The 15,428-nt window shown below is 37.7% G+C and overlaps 1 protein-coding gene across 1 annotated transcript in view; it reads right to left on the reverse strand.

The window, feature by feature from the left end:
- Positions 1–579: 579 nt before the first annotated feature.
- Positions 580–15,428, reverse strand: part of BLM (BLM RecQ like helicase) — a 38,349-nt gene continuing 23,500 nt past the window's right edge. Inside the window, exons 11-22 of the mRNA XM_050967330.1 lie at positions 14,429–14,527; positions 14,180–14,328; positions 12,627–12,733; positions 12,071–12,231; positions 10,705–10,900; positions 10,012–10,202; positions 6,846–6,981; positions 6,322–6,521; positions 5,058–5,250; positions 4,322–4,444; positions 3,421–3,616; positions 580–906 (exon numbers count right to left, since the gene is read on the reverse strand). Of these exons, the coding sequence (XP_050823287.1) occupies positions 726–906; positions 3,421–3,616; positions 4,322–4,444; positions 5,058–5,250; positions 6,322–6,521; positions 6,846–6,981; positions 10,012–10,202; positions 10,705–10,900; positions 12,071–12,231; positions 12,627–12,733; positions 14,180–14,328; positions 14,429–14,527 (1,932 nt within the window). The 3' untranslated portion in view covers positions 580–725. The remainder of the gene's footprint in view (positions 907–3,420; positions 3,617–4,321; positions 4,445–5,057; positions 5,251–6,321; positions 6,522–6,845; positions 6,982–10,011; positions 10,203–10,704; positions 10,901–12,070; positions 12,232–12,626; positions 12,734–14,179; positions 14,329–14,428; positions 14,528–15,428) is intronic.

Consider the following 15,428-nt stretch of genomic DNA (forward strand, 5'->3'; position numbering starts at 1 on the left):
CTGTTCAGAGCTCATGAGGACAGAAGAGTGTTTTGAAGCTCTGGAAGAAAGAACACCACAAGCCAGGTAAGAGCCAAAGAATGCCCTTAGCTCACGCAGCACTTGTGTGTCTGACAGACCATAAAGCCTTGCAGCTTTCACACATACTCTAGGCCAAGCTTCAAATGCCCCAAGGGGCTGCTAGACCCAGGAGATGTGGGGAGAAATATCCAAGACTATGAAAAAGAGAAGTAAATTAAGCTAACACCTCAAACTAAGAAACTCATCCTAAGACCTAGATTTTGTATAGGAAACAATTCAAGACAAGCTAGCTGGCCCCGAGCTACTGAAGGATATCATCCTTTATTAGTATGGTCAGTGAGGTTCCTGGCTCCAACCATCACTGCTGGTAAATGGGTTTGAGCTACAGTCATATACATTCTATATGTGGGTTCAGAGAGAGGCAGTTCTCAAAGAATTAGAGCATTCTTAAAATGATTAATCTCTAAACTACTGGTCTTCTATAATCAAAATTAGCATTTTTTTTAATAATAAGAATATTTAGCATCAGGGAAGAATTAAAAGTTCCAAATAAAGAAATGCATTTATCTAAAAGCATTTATTTAAACACATACACTTTGTACTGTACAGATGTATGATATCAAATCTTTAATACATTTGAAAAACTGGAAGTTAATGGAAATGCTGACAGCTTGTAGCTTTATACAGTATTTACATTCTAGTAGTTACAATAGTGAATAGGAAGGTTTAAGGAATTGTCTGTTTTTAGGCTTTGGTGGTGCCATAATCCCCAGTTTCCTACTGGTTCCTGGCATGACTGTAGTAGTACTATAAGATGTTGAACTGTATCTTGAGGATGTCTGGACTTTGGGGTTAGAAGAGAACTTTTTGTTGTTGATATAACCCCTAGAAATTTGGAGAAAAAATGATTTAGCATATCAACATGATACCCAATACCTTACATTTTATCTAGAACAGAAGTGTCAAATATATGGCCCATGTGCCAAATCCACCTGCATGATGTATTTATGTGGCTTGCATAAACACATTCATATTCTCCAGAATCTAATCTTTCATTTAAAAACAAAAGTAAATTTCTAACGCTCATGGCTGCAGAGTTAACCTTTTAAAGGTGAACCAAGTGTAACGTAGACTATGATGTCTGCAGACAGCCTGAAACAGTCATGCAAAAGGGTGAAGTCCCTTGTCCTCTATTAATCTGATTAGTAGATCAACTTTAAATGACACCTCAGTGACAACCTTAAATATTGAATCACTGATCATTTTAGAGGCTAGAATGATAGGGAAGTTCACTGGATTCGAAATTGGGAGTTGCTGCAAAGGAGGAAATCCAGAAAAAGATGGAAAGAAAAAGAAAGAGAGGGCAGAAACAGCAGTGGGATTGAAGGGGAGCTTATTTTCTCTCAATAAAGGCACTGAATAAATAACTGAACATTTAATTAGTACATACAGGCCATTGTCTTTTCTTGCTCTCTGTGAAAACCACCTACTGACATCAGTGGGTGTTCCACTGCATTGTGAGTATATAGTCCTGATTCTATGGCCAGGCTCAAGAACTATAATTAGTTATAGAATTTGGCCCTCTCCTCCAAATGAGTTTGACTCCCCTGATGAAGGAAAGCTACAAAGCAATTTACAGACCTTATAGGAATTACATACAAAGCCTGTTAAAATAATGGTTTCAGAATAGCAGCTGTCTTAGTCTATCTGCAAAAAGAACAGGAGTACTTGTGGCACATTAGAAACTAACAAATTTATTTGAGCATAAGTTTCAAGCTGTAGCCCACGAAAGCTTATGCTCAAATAAATTAGTTAGTTTCTAAGGTGCCACAAGTACTCCTATTCTTCTTGTTAAAAGAATGTTGTTTAAAATGTAAAGTCAAGCACTCAGACATTAAGAAATGCCAGATCTATGGTTGCCTGTGCAATAATTTTGCACTCCTGCATTTCCATCCTGAACAAGCAGGAATCTTGAGGAAAAACTGCATATGATCATATACCTAGACTGTTCCATAATGCAAATACACAAGGGGGCAGAATGAATGTTATAGATAACCATAAATCTGGAATCTCCTAACTTTCAAGTGCTTGACTCTACCACCTAAATAATGTTCTTATAGTGTAATTTTCTGAGTGTGTTTTTTCTAACTGTATTTTTAAAGAAAAAATAAATGTATTAGTGTAACTAACAACCACTCCTCTTTGTTGAGTGCTTTGTATGAGAAGCTGTGGGCAAGAGAAGGGGGAGGAAGACAAAATGTTTACAAATGGAAAAGGATAAGCCAGAAGACAAAAGTAACTCTCAAGCTTCCAAAATCACTTTCTAGCACTAATTCGAAGTGATTAAGCAAAAAATATTAACAAAAGATTCCTGACAGCATCTCTTTAAATTCTGCTCGATCTGTTGCCTTGCCTGCAAAAGTTTAAAAAACAGTGGAAAGGTATGCCAATCAAATTATGGCTTGCTTTAAATTATCATCAGAATTAAAAGTTGCTGCAAAGCAAGCAACTTCGATAGGAGCTTTTGGGAATATAGATATCACCAGTTAGAGTGACAAAGGAAAACAAGAACATTTGCCCCACCAGCACATCTGCAGTTGTGTACTGCACGGAAAACCACAAAACTAATGTTTCGTAATGAACTTAAATTTCATGGCTCTGGCAGGCTGCTTAGCATATAAAAGGTATATTTACTCAAGATTCCAGCTGGAAAATTACAACTGGGGAAATGTCTGTCCCACTTTCATTTTTAGGGAACAGAAGGAGATTTCAAAGGGAAGGCACAGAATCAAGCTTAGAATATTTTTTTCATTATCTGAAAACAGTTGTGTGTGTGATGTCAGGTTTTTTTCAATCCCTGTATCCCTCAGTTTACTGTAATTCTACGGGATGGATATAAGTCTTCCAGGACCTTAACTTGATTAAAATGAGACTGGTGGAGCGAAATCCTTAATGTATTGTCATGCATATGATCTGTCTCTTACTTCAAACCCATTTCCCAGTGCTACATGGGGTGCATTTCTCCTCACACTGCTACCCTCCTGGATGCCTGGAAAGCAAGGAAGAGATCATCTGCTCTGCATTCCATATTCTAGCCTTGTGTGAAATCAGAGAGAGATGAGCACCTCTCAGATCCAGGGACTCCACAGGAGTCATATGTGCTTCTGGAGTATCACCATTGTACAATAATCACTTTATAAAGAGATTATAAATACTTCCAAATCCATGTTTTTCATGCTGCTAGACTAATGCCTCTCTCCTCCTTCACCATTTTCCTATTGACTATATTCTTTAACACTAAATGAATTAAAGCAACCTTAATCCAACACTCTAGTGGGTATTTTTATCATCATGCTACTTTGGTTAAACCAATGTTACAAGTATTAACATATTACATACCCCTTAGAACGAGACTGCTGGCTATCACCACCTGTTTTTTTCTTCTTGGATTCTCTGAAGCATGGTAGTCTTTTCCTCTTTTTTCCTTTGTTTGTGTTATTGCAAAAATAGCTAGAAGTTGTATGTGTGTCCTCTACCACCTCATGCTCACGTTCTCCAGCATCCGTGCCCACAGTTTGGTAAGAGTCAGTGTCTTCTACAAATGGACATTTTGTTAAAACTAATGCAACTGGGATAACTTCCACAAAATAATTCCTAGAGCAATCTCGATTTAAAAATGGCCAGTGATGGAGAATCCACCAGAACCCTTGGTAAATAGTTCTAATGGCTAATTACCCTCCCTGCTAAAAAATTATACCTTATTTTCAGTCTAAATTTGTCCAGCTTCAACTTCCAACCATTGAATCACGTTACACTTTTCTCTGCTAGATGTATAGTTGACCAAGGCATAAGTCATTGGAGAACTTTAGTCTGTGATTTGTTCACTCATGCTACAATGCTAGCCCATAACTAGTGGATGTGAATGGGAAAATACAGTGCAAGATGCATCTCAAGGCTGAAAATCTACTCTACGCTCCCAGCCATGAAAGGAGGACCAGATGATCAGCAATCTTACTTTTCTTCTCATTCTTACCCAGGACATTTGAAGTTCAGTTATCCACCACTGTCTATTTTTTAAGAGTTATAGTGAATCTCTACTCTTCCACCCCCCGACCCCGCCACTTGCCTCTTAGTTAAGGATCCTTCTGTGCTCTGAAAAGCTAAAATTTTTAAAAATGAAAGTCTGAACACAGGCCATAAAGCTGTATTTTAACATGGACCCTTTTATTTATGTAACTTCATACAGAGAAAAGGCTTTTAAATAAAAAGCACATCCATTTAAATGCAAGTCATACTATACCTGGCAATGTCCGTTCAGAGTACTTTTGCATGACTTGAATTATTTCTGCACCATACTTTTCCAGTTTGTCTTCTGTAACACCATCAATCTGAAGCAAAACCTCCGAGTCAGAAGACAAAGTTTCTGTATGCAGACATAAAGAAATCTGATTAGATCAAATTTGTATCAGACAAAACAGATTTTGCACACTTTTGTTTAAAAAAAAAAAAAACAAAAACAAAACAAGGAACATCTGTAGGTTTAAAATTCAGGTAAAATGTAGACAGGATTGAATCAGACAACCAGATGTATTTTTGGAATTTTGTTGGAAGATGGGCAACATGTTTCCCATCAATAAGATGTCAGAACTACCAACTCCCATTCACATACTAAACAAGGAACAAACGGAATCAGAGAAAATCTTAAATACTCTTTCAAGAACTCCATTATAGAGCTTAATATGCAATAGACAAATAGCACTGAATCATGCCCATCAGAGCAGTTTAGAAACGGGGGTTTAAAGAAATCAGGGCAGAATAGCACACATGCCTCTTTTCCAGCAGACCGCCTCCCAGTTAGTTAGCTTGTACACTACAGCCAGCAGCAAGCTGAAGGATGGAAGTCAATCAGGGTGCTCTCAAATGGTCACAAAGCGTGCCCCCCCACAGCGTAAGCCCACCCCGGGATGAATCCTGCTCTGAACCAGAAATAGCCTACTGCCCCCCATAGGAGTTTTGGTCATGAGGATAAACATTACCTGCTATTCTCTTGAGTGTAGCAGTATTAAAAATATTGAAGTAATGGACATCAAAAACTTTTCCAAGAGTTTTGCAAACATCTGTAAGTTCCACAAGACATTTCTTAACCATCTCTTCCCGCTGTGACATTTTTGTCACTGAAGCCCTTTGCTTTCGAATACTGCTGGCATTCTCAGTTTCATAAAACTCCACCTATTAAAATGAGAAATTAAATAAGTAATTAATCTATATGAGAGAAACTGCAGAGCAGTTTAACAGCAGATATCTGGCCTTTAACCAGTAAAAACAGGTATTAAAACAGAAAACTTTTTCTGGATAACATTTGTTATTGACTTAAGGTAACTGTTTACCCAACAAGAAGAACAACTCTACACAAGATCCTTTTTATGTGTATGGAGTTTTTCCACCAGGGATCCCAAAGCCACGTGGTTACTAGGCATAATCCTTTTTAAAGGATTGTGGGACTGAGTTCACAAAACACAGGAAAAAACCCCCAAAAAACAAAAAAAATAACACAGCTAGTTTGGGTGGGGGCTGATGGAGCTTGTGGGACTATTGTTGAGGGCTGGCTGCTTAAAGTGACTTCTCTATTTTACCCCTACCTACACAGGACTGTTCTGAAAGGGGAGTTATCAGTGTGCTGGCTAGGCAGCCTCTCGTAGTGCAGCTTTCCTTGGAGCTTAACACTATCTGGTGAAAAAGGCTGAGGAGCTGCAGATGGACTGGGGTTAAGAGAGAAAGGAGCAGGGCAGAAACAGCTTCAGGGAGAGTTGTTTTTTTCCTCCACTTAACTAGCTCCTTTTGAGTCCTAGGGATCACAGGAGTTTGCCAGTATTGTTTCTCCCCTTGTGGGGCGTAACCCAGTTGATGCCATCTCATGAACCACTTTTTGAATCATGCCCTGCCACTTGAAAAGTGCTTGGTTAGAGCATTGGACTGGAAACCAGACCAACTGCATTCTATTCCCTACATGTGACAAGTAATTTCCATTATCTACAAGCAAGTTATACTAATACTCTTGACAACTAACTGGAGTTTTGTAAAGTTTAACTAATGGTCACATGGTTACAAAGCACCCTGAAATTCTTGAATAAATGATATTATAGAAATATAGTTATTTTTGTTTTTAAACTATCCTGGCACTCAATGTAAATTCAAAGTATCTGCATGTTCTTAAAGAAGAGAAGAGCAACATCAGTTTCATTTTAATTTAAGAAGGAAACACCAATGTAGAATTAAAGAAAAAGTAAATTTGTTACACACCTGTAGATATCCATTTAGGACAGCCTGTGCTTTCTCTCCTACCGTTACATATGCTACTGCTTGCTCGGCAGCAGTGATATACAATTCTTCCTCAAGAATTTTATCCAGTACCAGCTTTCTAAACAGCCTTTCCACATTATGTCGTGAGTAGGCAGCTCCCTTCCCAAATATACCGGATTGAATCCTAGCACTTTTCGTACCTGTTTAGTAAGAATACACAGAATTGGTCTATTAACCTAGCCAATAAGTTACACAACTGTGGAAGGCTATGGAGCCATTTTGCACAGCCCGTTCACAAAAATCTGAACAAGTAGCAGAAGCTTAAAGACTTACAATAATTATCATTTTATCTACCCAACATAGTCTGGTTAAGGCTAGGGGTTTTATTGCTTCAGCAGTACATACCATGGGGATTACTCTCAGGAAAGAACCCAATTGGTATAGATCTTGTTTCAAGCTTTTGCCCGTGCTTACAGCCAAGATTTGGTCCACACCAAATATTTGAGCGCTAGAACAGAACTTACCCAAGAAAATGTCAATCATCATGTTCAACGTATACCTTCCAGAACCTGAATTTCTTCTCCCCATTTGTCCACAGTGCTCTTGAACAAATCTTATTATACTTTTCACTTCATCCGTCACATTTCTTGATTTGTAATCCTATCACAATAGATTTGATTAGAAAGATTTGTTTCCATTGTAACTAATACCATTTGCCACTGACAACTTTGTTTATCACTACTAGGCTTTTTCAATCATAAGTTCATTCTGATCCTCATATAGATTAGTTATTGCCTGTTTACACTGATATGCCATTGCCATGGGAATTTTAGGTTAGTAAATAATCCTTTGAAAATGTAAAAGGATCAATAAAGTTAAAGAACAGATATTTCAAAGCAATTTCACTGTTGCACAAAATTAACACAGTCTTCCAGAAGACTGGAAAAGAGAAAGTATAGTGCCAATCTATATAAAAGAGAATAAGGACAACCCAGGGAATGACCGACCAGTCAGCTTAACTTCAGTACCCAGAAAGATAATGGAGCAAATAATTAAGCAATTGATTTGCAAACACCTAGAAGATAATAAGGTGATAAGTAACAGCATGGATTTGTCCAGAACAGACAATGGCAAACCAACCTAATAGCTTTCTTTGATAGGGCAATAAGCCTTGTGGATGGGGGGAAGTGGTAGATGTGATATATCTTGACTTTAGTAAGGCTTCTGATAGTGTCTTGCATGACCTTCTCATAAACAAACTAGGGAAATACAACCTAAATGGAGCTACTGTATAATGGGTGCATAACTGGTTGGAAAACCACTTCCAGAGATTAGTTATCAGTGGTTCGCAGTCATGCTGGAAGGGCATATCAAGTGGGGGCCCGCAGGTATCAGTTCTGTTCAGTATCTTCATCGATGATTTAGATGGATGGCATACAGAGTACACATATAAAGTTTGCGGACAATACCAAGCTGGGAGGGGCTGCAAGTACTTTGGAGGATAAGATTAAAATTCAAATTTATCTGGACGAACTGAAGAAATGGCATAAAATAAATAGGATGAAATTCAATAAGGACAAATGCAAAGTACTCCACTTGGGAAGGAAGGAACAAGCAGTTGCACACATACAAAATGGGAAATCGCTGTCTAGGAAGGAGTACTGTGAAAAGGGGTCTGGGGGTCATAGTGGACCACAAGCTAAATATGAGTCAATAGTGTAGCACTATTTCAAAAAAAACAACCAATCAAAACAAAAAACACCGAACATCACTGTGGGATGTATTAGCAGGAGCGTTGTATGCAAGACATGAAAAGTAATTCTCTATTCCACACGGATTAGGCCTCAATTGAAGTACTGTGTCCAATTCTGGGGGCCACATTTCAGGAAAGATGTGGACAAATTGGAGGAAGTCCAGAGAAGAGCAACAAAATGATTAAAGGTTTAGAAAACATGACCTCTGAGGGAAGATTGAAAAAATTGGGTTTGGTTAGTCTGGAAAAGAGAAGACGGAGAGGGGACATGAGAACAGCTTTCAAGTACATAAAAGAGGAGGAGGGAGAACAACTGTTCTCCTTAACCTCTGAGGATAGAACAAGAAGCAATGGACTTAAATTGCAGCAGGGATGGTTTAGGTTGGACATTAGGAAAAATTTCCTGTTAGGGTGGTTAAGCACTGGAATAAATTGCCTAGGGAGGTTGTGGAATCTCCATCACTGGAGATTTTTAAGAGCAGGTTAGAAAAACACCTGTCAGGGATGGTCTAGACAATACTTAGTCCTGACTTAAGTGCAGGGAACTGGACTAGAAGACGTCTCAAAGTCCCTTCCAGTCCTACAATTCTATTTGGTTTAAAAGAGCTTATACACTTAAACTGCAAGAGTAATGTTTGAGTATTGTGTTAATTGAGTTAACTAATTTTAAAAATATCCATGTAGTATTTACACAACTCAACAGTAATGAGAGTTGGATGTATAAATTCTAGTGCATCCAAATGATAATATACTACCTAAAGTCTACATTCTTTTATTCAATATTATCATCGGTTTAAAACTGAGAAGAGTATGGGGCAGTGCTCTGAGCACAGGATTAAGCACTAAAGTCCTTTGGACTAGAATATTAACTCACTGTGGAAACAAACATCTTTCTGCCTCAGTTTCTCCATCTGTAAAATGGTATCATACTTGCCTACCTTGAGGTATTATGGGGATTAGTGTTTGAAGTCCTCTGCAGTTTAAAAACTAGGTGTACTAATTCAATCAGCAGACTTACTAAAGAATCTTACATTTTGCAGGAAAAAAATCCTCCTGCACTTTTTCCTCCACTTTTTTTTTTTTTTTAAAGTAACAGCACTTCCTTTCTAAGGCACTTAAAAACTATTTCTTAATTTTTCTTGAACACAATTTAAATTGCAATTGAATATCTTTTTAAAAGTTAATTCAGAGAAAGAAAAATATAAGTAGGTCAATATATATGAATTAAACCTAGCCTTTAATTTGTGGATTAAATTTGGAATATTCATTTTTAAAATGTCATCTATTGAATTACTAGGAGCACCAGATATTTAAACCAAATATCAGTAGATACTTGATTGGCCTGCAAAGCTGGAAGAAAAAGGTGGGTTTAAGATATCCATCAACCCTTTTGTTTTATTCCCGGTCACACTAGCAATCTGCTGGTCAATAGACCTTGACCTGTAGAGACTGCAAACCCTTCTCTTCCCCCAAACTCCTACCCAATCCATTCCAAATTAGTATCTATTACGATGTGGCAGCTTTGTGCTCCTCTGGCAGCACAAAGCTGCCTCAGAGCCATCTTAGATGGCAGCTGGAGGATTCCATCTGTGGGGGAGAATTCCTAGGTGGCATAGCCACCACAGTGAGTTCTGTGCCAGCTTTTTCTGGAGCAGTAGGCATGGCTGGGAGAAAAGAGGTGTCGGAGAGTATCCTTAAACTTCACAGTCCCGAGCTTCCCCAACAGTTCCTGGGATCCACATGCAGCTAGTGTAAGTCTGTTCTAGGTTACACCTTGGGACCAACTCAAAACGCTTGGTATCACAGGGCATGAAGGATCTCACTCAGCATCTCTATATCTGCCTTCTAGAATATATTAGCAACTTTTTTTAAGGCTGGTTAAAAAAACACATACACCACTTTAAGAGCTCAAATTTACAGATGATGTAATTTTTTACCTTCTTTCGACAGCAGTTGTCACAAATCACTTCTGGGTGTTCCTTACAAAAGTTAAGATTAAAATCAGTTTCCCCAAAGTAAGCCAAAAGCTGTATTCTCCGGCATTCGTGTACATTCTCACAGTAATGAACCATACTGTAAAGGTTATCAAAGTGGGTTTTTCTTGTTTGACTGTTTCCATCTTTTTCCACTGAAATAAAAGGGATGCATTCATTGTATTTCTTACACAATGTACAAAAAGGCTAAAGTTATTACTGATCAAACAAACTACCTCAAGCACTTAGATAAAAGTAGTCAGATACATAGGCAAAAAAATACATTCTAAGCCAGTGAAGACAACTCATTCCACTTTCAAGAATTTAAGAACATGAGGGACAAAGAAAGCCATAGACATGGTCATAGTCTCTGCCCCAAAAGTAAAAGTTTGGAAATTCTGCACAATGAATAAATTGGTTGTGTTTTTAAACTAAAACTAAGGTATAGATAAAGAAAATTTTCAGAGAGGGGAACAGTGAAAGCATGCTGGGGGGACCCTGCAACTACAGTGACCCAGTCCAGTGTTATATGGCATTCTGAAGATCTTTAAATAGCAAAAGGATATGTAAATAGAACAGGACAAAAACTTAACATGACTGAACTACTTATTTCCTGTTATAACATTTGATATATCAGAGATGGGAGCCTTTGCTTACTTTGTATTAGCCTTCTGAGCCTGGTTACATCACTATAACTGTAGAAAAGCAAACAGTGAGAAACTTCACCATCTCGTCCAGCTCTGCCAGATTCTTGATAATAACCTTCCACAGATTTAGGGAGAGATGCATGAATAACATAGCGTACATCTGGTTTATCAATTCCCATGCCAAAAGCAATTGTTGCGCATATGACCTGGAATAAGAGCCATAAATTATTATACAATCATAAAGCTTTGCAAGGTATTCATACAGCACTTTAAACTATGAATGTATTGTGATCACCCATATGTAGAGCCCTACCAAATCCACAGTCCATTTTAGTCTATTTCATGGTCACAGGATTTTAAAAATTGTAAATTTCATGATTTCAGTTATTTAAATCTGAAATTCCACAGTGTGGTAATTGTAGGGGTTCTGACCCAAAAAAAGGAGTTGCAGGGGTGGATGTCGCGGTATGGTATTGCCACCCTTACTTCTGCGCTGCTGCTGGTGGGACGCCGCCTTCAGAGCTGGGCATCCAGCCAGCAGCTGCCACTCTCCAGCTGCCCACCTCTGAAGGAAGCATAGAAGTAAGGTTGGCAATACCACGACTCCCGTAAAATAACCTGCCGACTCCCCCTGCAACTCCCTTTTGGGTCTGTACCCCCAATTTGAGAAACACTGGTCTTGCCCCATAAAATCTGTAAAGCATAGGGTAAAAGCACATAAAAGACCAGATTTCATGTGGGGGAGAACACATTTCACAGTCCGTGATGGGTTTTTCATGGCTGCGAATTTGGTACGGCCCTGCTAATATGATCCTGTATTTGAATGCAAAATTAATTTTGGTGTACTCCCAAAAATAGTAAGACACATTCAGTCAAAACATTTATATTTACGAACATCAGCTACCTTCCCAGAAAGAGTCTAGTGGTTAAAGCACAGAACTGAGAGGAGATCGGAGTTCTAGCTCCTGCTCTGCCATAAACTTGCTGTGTGACCTTGTGCAAAACACTTAATGACTTTGTGCCTTATTTTCTTCACCTGTGAAAGAGTGCCCTACCTCACAGCAGTACAAGGCCTCAAGTCCCTAACTTCTGTAAAATTCTTAAGTATAATATTTATTACTGCTGCTTATAAATTTTCCATGTAAATACGATGCAGACATTAGCATTTCTCCTACAGAAGGGCTAGCAACTGTTTTCTGACAGTCTATTCTGCACAATGATTTAATTCCATGTCTAGTCACATAAGATTTTTATATTAACTTTGGTTTCATTTTTTATGTGCATCTTGCTCTAATTTATGCTTTGTGTTTTTGAGAGAGTCCCACATTCTTCCTGTAGAATCTCTATTAACCTTCTCATTTGTTTTTCCCTTTTACCTGACACCCGTCCTGATTAATCCATTTTCGTTGTACAAGATCTCTAACAGTGTCACTGAGGCCAGCATGATAGGCAAGTGCAGCAAGACCCTTTTCCTGTAGAATGTCAGCAGTTTTGTTACAGTCCTGCCGTGAGAGGCAGTAAATTATTCCAGAGTCATCTGTGAATATAAAGGGAATGTTTGTGCAGGAATGTAGGTTCTTCTGTTTCACAAGTATCAATAGCCTCTCAGTCAACCAAGCAACAATAAACATTTGCATGGCAAAGACAATTTTCTTATTACCAGACATTTAGCTATTTTAACCTACAAGTCCCTTTTTCCTATTCATTCTCAACAGCAACTCCTACTTTAACATGGCCCACTGATTAATCTTTAAATCTTGGCATCAAAGAACTAAATTACTTTGCCTCCAACATTTCGTTCTACATTTACCATTTCCCCTCAAAAGGCATAGGAGAGTAGAGTTTTATGTATACACTATTGCCTTATACAAGAACTGTAATTCATTCAAATGTATATGAGCACAGCCAGCTACAAGAAGATTCAGTACTCACATGGATGATATTTTTTGATCCATTCCAAGCAGTCCAATGCCACCCTTTTTGGCTTTTTGGGCAATACATCATATTTCAAGTTATGCCTGTTAAAGCTCATAGTAAACCTAAAACATAATGTCCAAAACACGTTAGCTTCATATACATAGTATATTTTTAAAAGAGGGGCTATGAGTCTTCAGAGTAAAAGGTTAAAGCAAATAAGACTAGATTGTCTCATTGAGAACATAATTTTGAATCCAGCATATCAATGAGTGATCCTGGTATTGCATAATTTTACACTATGTAGAAATCTCCACAGGATAGGAATTGTCTGGAAGGACTCAAGTTTCAGATTAACTATTACTTCCTCTCCGAAAACTCTGAATAGAGAGTCTTTTCATTCTACCTGGACCAGTTGAGATTGATTTTCCTCACTTTTTGGACCTGGGATCACTTCGGTAAATGCTAGTGTTGTGTTCATCCTATGGCTGGGAAAGTAGAAGGCAAGTCTACTCTGCATTACATAAACCAGCAGGACAGACATGCTCAGAGACAGGACACATGCGCTGCATGGTAAAAAGTGAAATTTACCTACCTTAATTTTTCCCTTTTAAATCCTGACATGCTTCTAATACGGGGATTGTTACATGCATTCTTCAGGGCATGAAGTACAGTAGATGACATTTCTTTTACATGTTTACAAAATTATGATAAGTTCATGTCAAATATAAAAAAGCCCAAATGTCCACATCAAATCTATCATTTGATTTTTAAGATACCAAATCTTTCCGCATTATTTAAAGTGACACCTGAATTATCTATTTATGAAGCCTGACGTACACTGGTAACAGGATTTGTAATGGTTTCTAACTCCAAAACCTAGCAAATGCATACACTAAAGCATAGCTGTCCCACTTTCTTAATAAAAGACTACCACAGTTTTCAAAGAGCAACAGAAGTTTACCAGCTCTGATGCTAAGGAACTATGGATCAGATTATTCACCCTGAGTAGCACCTTACTTCACAGGTAGTCCCTTTGAAGTCAATAGGTCTAAGGAGGACAAAATTACTTAGGTTTTACTATTGCACGCAGCGCAAATGCCATACAGTCCAGATTTCATTTGATACCTTAGTTGCACTGTTTGCCACATTAAAAAATCCTTGCCATACTCAAGCTTTGGAATTTTCCCACTTAATGCTATAGATCATATTCTTTACCACCTTTGCAAGGTTTTCATGACAATTTACGAACCCAAAAAAATTACAGTTTACCCTCCCACCCTTTCAATGATAAATAAAATTTCATGAAACTTTACTGTGTAAAGAGTTGTTCTCCCCAAGTGGGGAAAGAAATTTGGGAAGTCTGCTCTTTATTTTTAATACTTTTTGTACTTCATGGATTTTAAATTCCATACATACAGTCATATTAAATTAGATACAAATATCTATATGTTTCAGGTGACTGAGTAGGGTTTAACACAAGTTCATTTCTTACACTGAAAGGGAAAAAAAATTCTGCCTAGATAACTGCAATTTACACAAATTTTTCATAATACTTCTGAACAACTTACACCTGTGGTTTTAGCATCTCAAGTTGATTCAGAATATCCTTTTGTACTCTGGGATTAGCAGTAGCAGTAAGAGCCATCATAGGAACAGAGGGAAACTTCTGGCGAAGCATGTTCAAACGTTTATAATCTTGACGAAAATCATGGCCCCACTAGTTTAAAAAACAAAATTAACCTTTTCACACACTATTGAATAAAGTTTTCCAACTATTTTGAAATTGTATTTAACAATATAAATCAATAGGTATCTACCTGACTGACACAGTGTGCTTCATCAATAACGAAACGTGCCAATAGGTCCCTCTCATACAGATTTTTCAGGGCTGAAATCAGTCTGCCACTTGAACAAACCTAGGTAGACCCACCATCAAGAGTGTTTTTAACAGAAAAACATTAAAACAATCACCACCCTATTTAACTAAGAGATTATGAAACTAAAGATTCTGTAGAGAGGTGTGTTTTGTTTTTTTAACTGCATACAGAACCTTTAAAGCAGTCTTTAATGATCATCATTCTAGACAGATTTTCATGAACAACTAGGAAACTAAAAGTTTTGATGTGGAACTAAAAACTCTTATATTTTTTATATTTTAAATTCCTTTTTGACAAGCAGCATTAGGGAAACCCACAGGTTTCTGTGCCTGGCCATTTAAAGAGCCTATTTCTGACTAAATCAGATGAAAAATTTACTTGGGGGGAGGAAAGACTCACTAGCATGAGCTCTCCACCACTAAACAGCGCCCCCCAGAAGGCTTTCAAGGAATAATCAAAGAGTATTTCATATGGACAATTTCTACAGTAGGAAATTAATGCAGCAAAATAGTTCCTTTGATATTGATCTGCAACCAATTACTTTGATTGGGAGAAAAACAATTATTGTTTTGCCCCTGTAATCTCTCTCAAAATAGCCATATAAATTTAGCCTGAAAATGAGAACGGGGCAGCTCCTAGATCCATTATACTAATAACAGGTTACACCATACCAACCAGCTGGGAAGACAGACTGGCATATATTCTAGAAAGGATTATTAATATGGCAGTCTTTCATTTCAAGATTTCACCACTTACTTGGCTGTGCTCTGTTTGGGCTGTTCTTTGGTTCATATTAGTTACAAACAGGCAGCATCTCACAGAATTATCTAAAGATGTTAGTAGCTTATCCCTTTGTAAGAATTTTTGTTGTTGTTTCCTGATAGATGTTTGTTGCATTTTTTTTTAAGTTTGCTATATTAAATATCATTCTTACAAAACA

This window comes from Gopherus flavomarginatus, chromosome 9, assembly GCF_025201925.1.
Source record: "Gopherus flavomarginatus isolate rGopFla2 chromosome 9, rGopFla2.mat.asm, whole genome shotgun sequence".
Lineage (NCBI taxonomy): Eukaryota > Metazoa > Chordata > Testudines > Testudinidae > Gopherus > Gopherus flavomarginatus.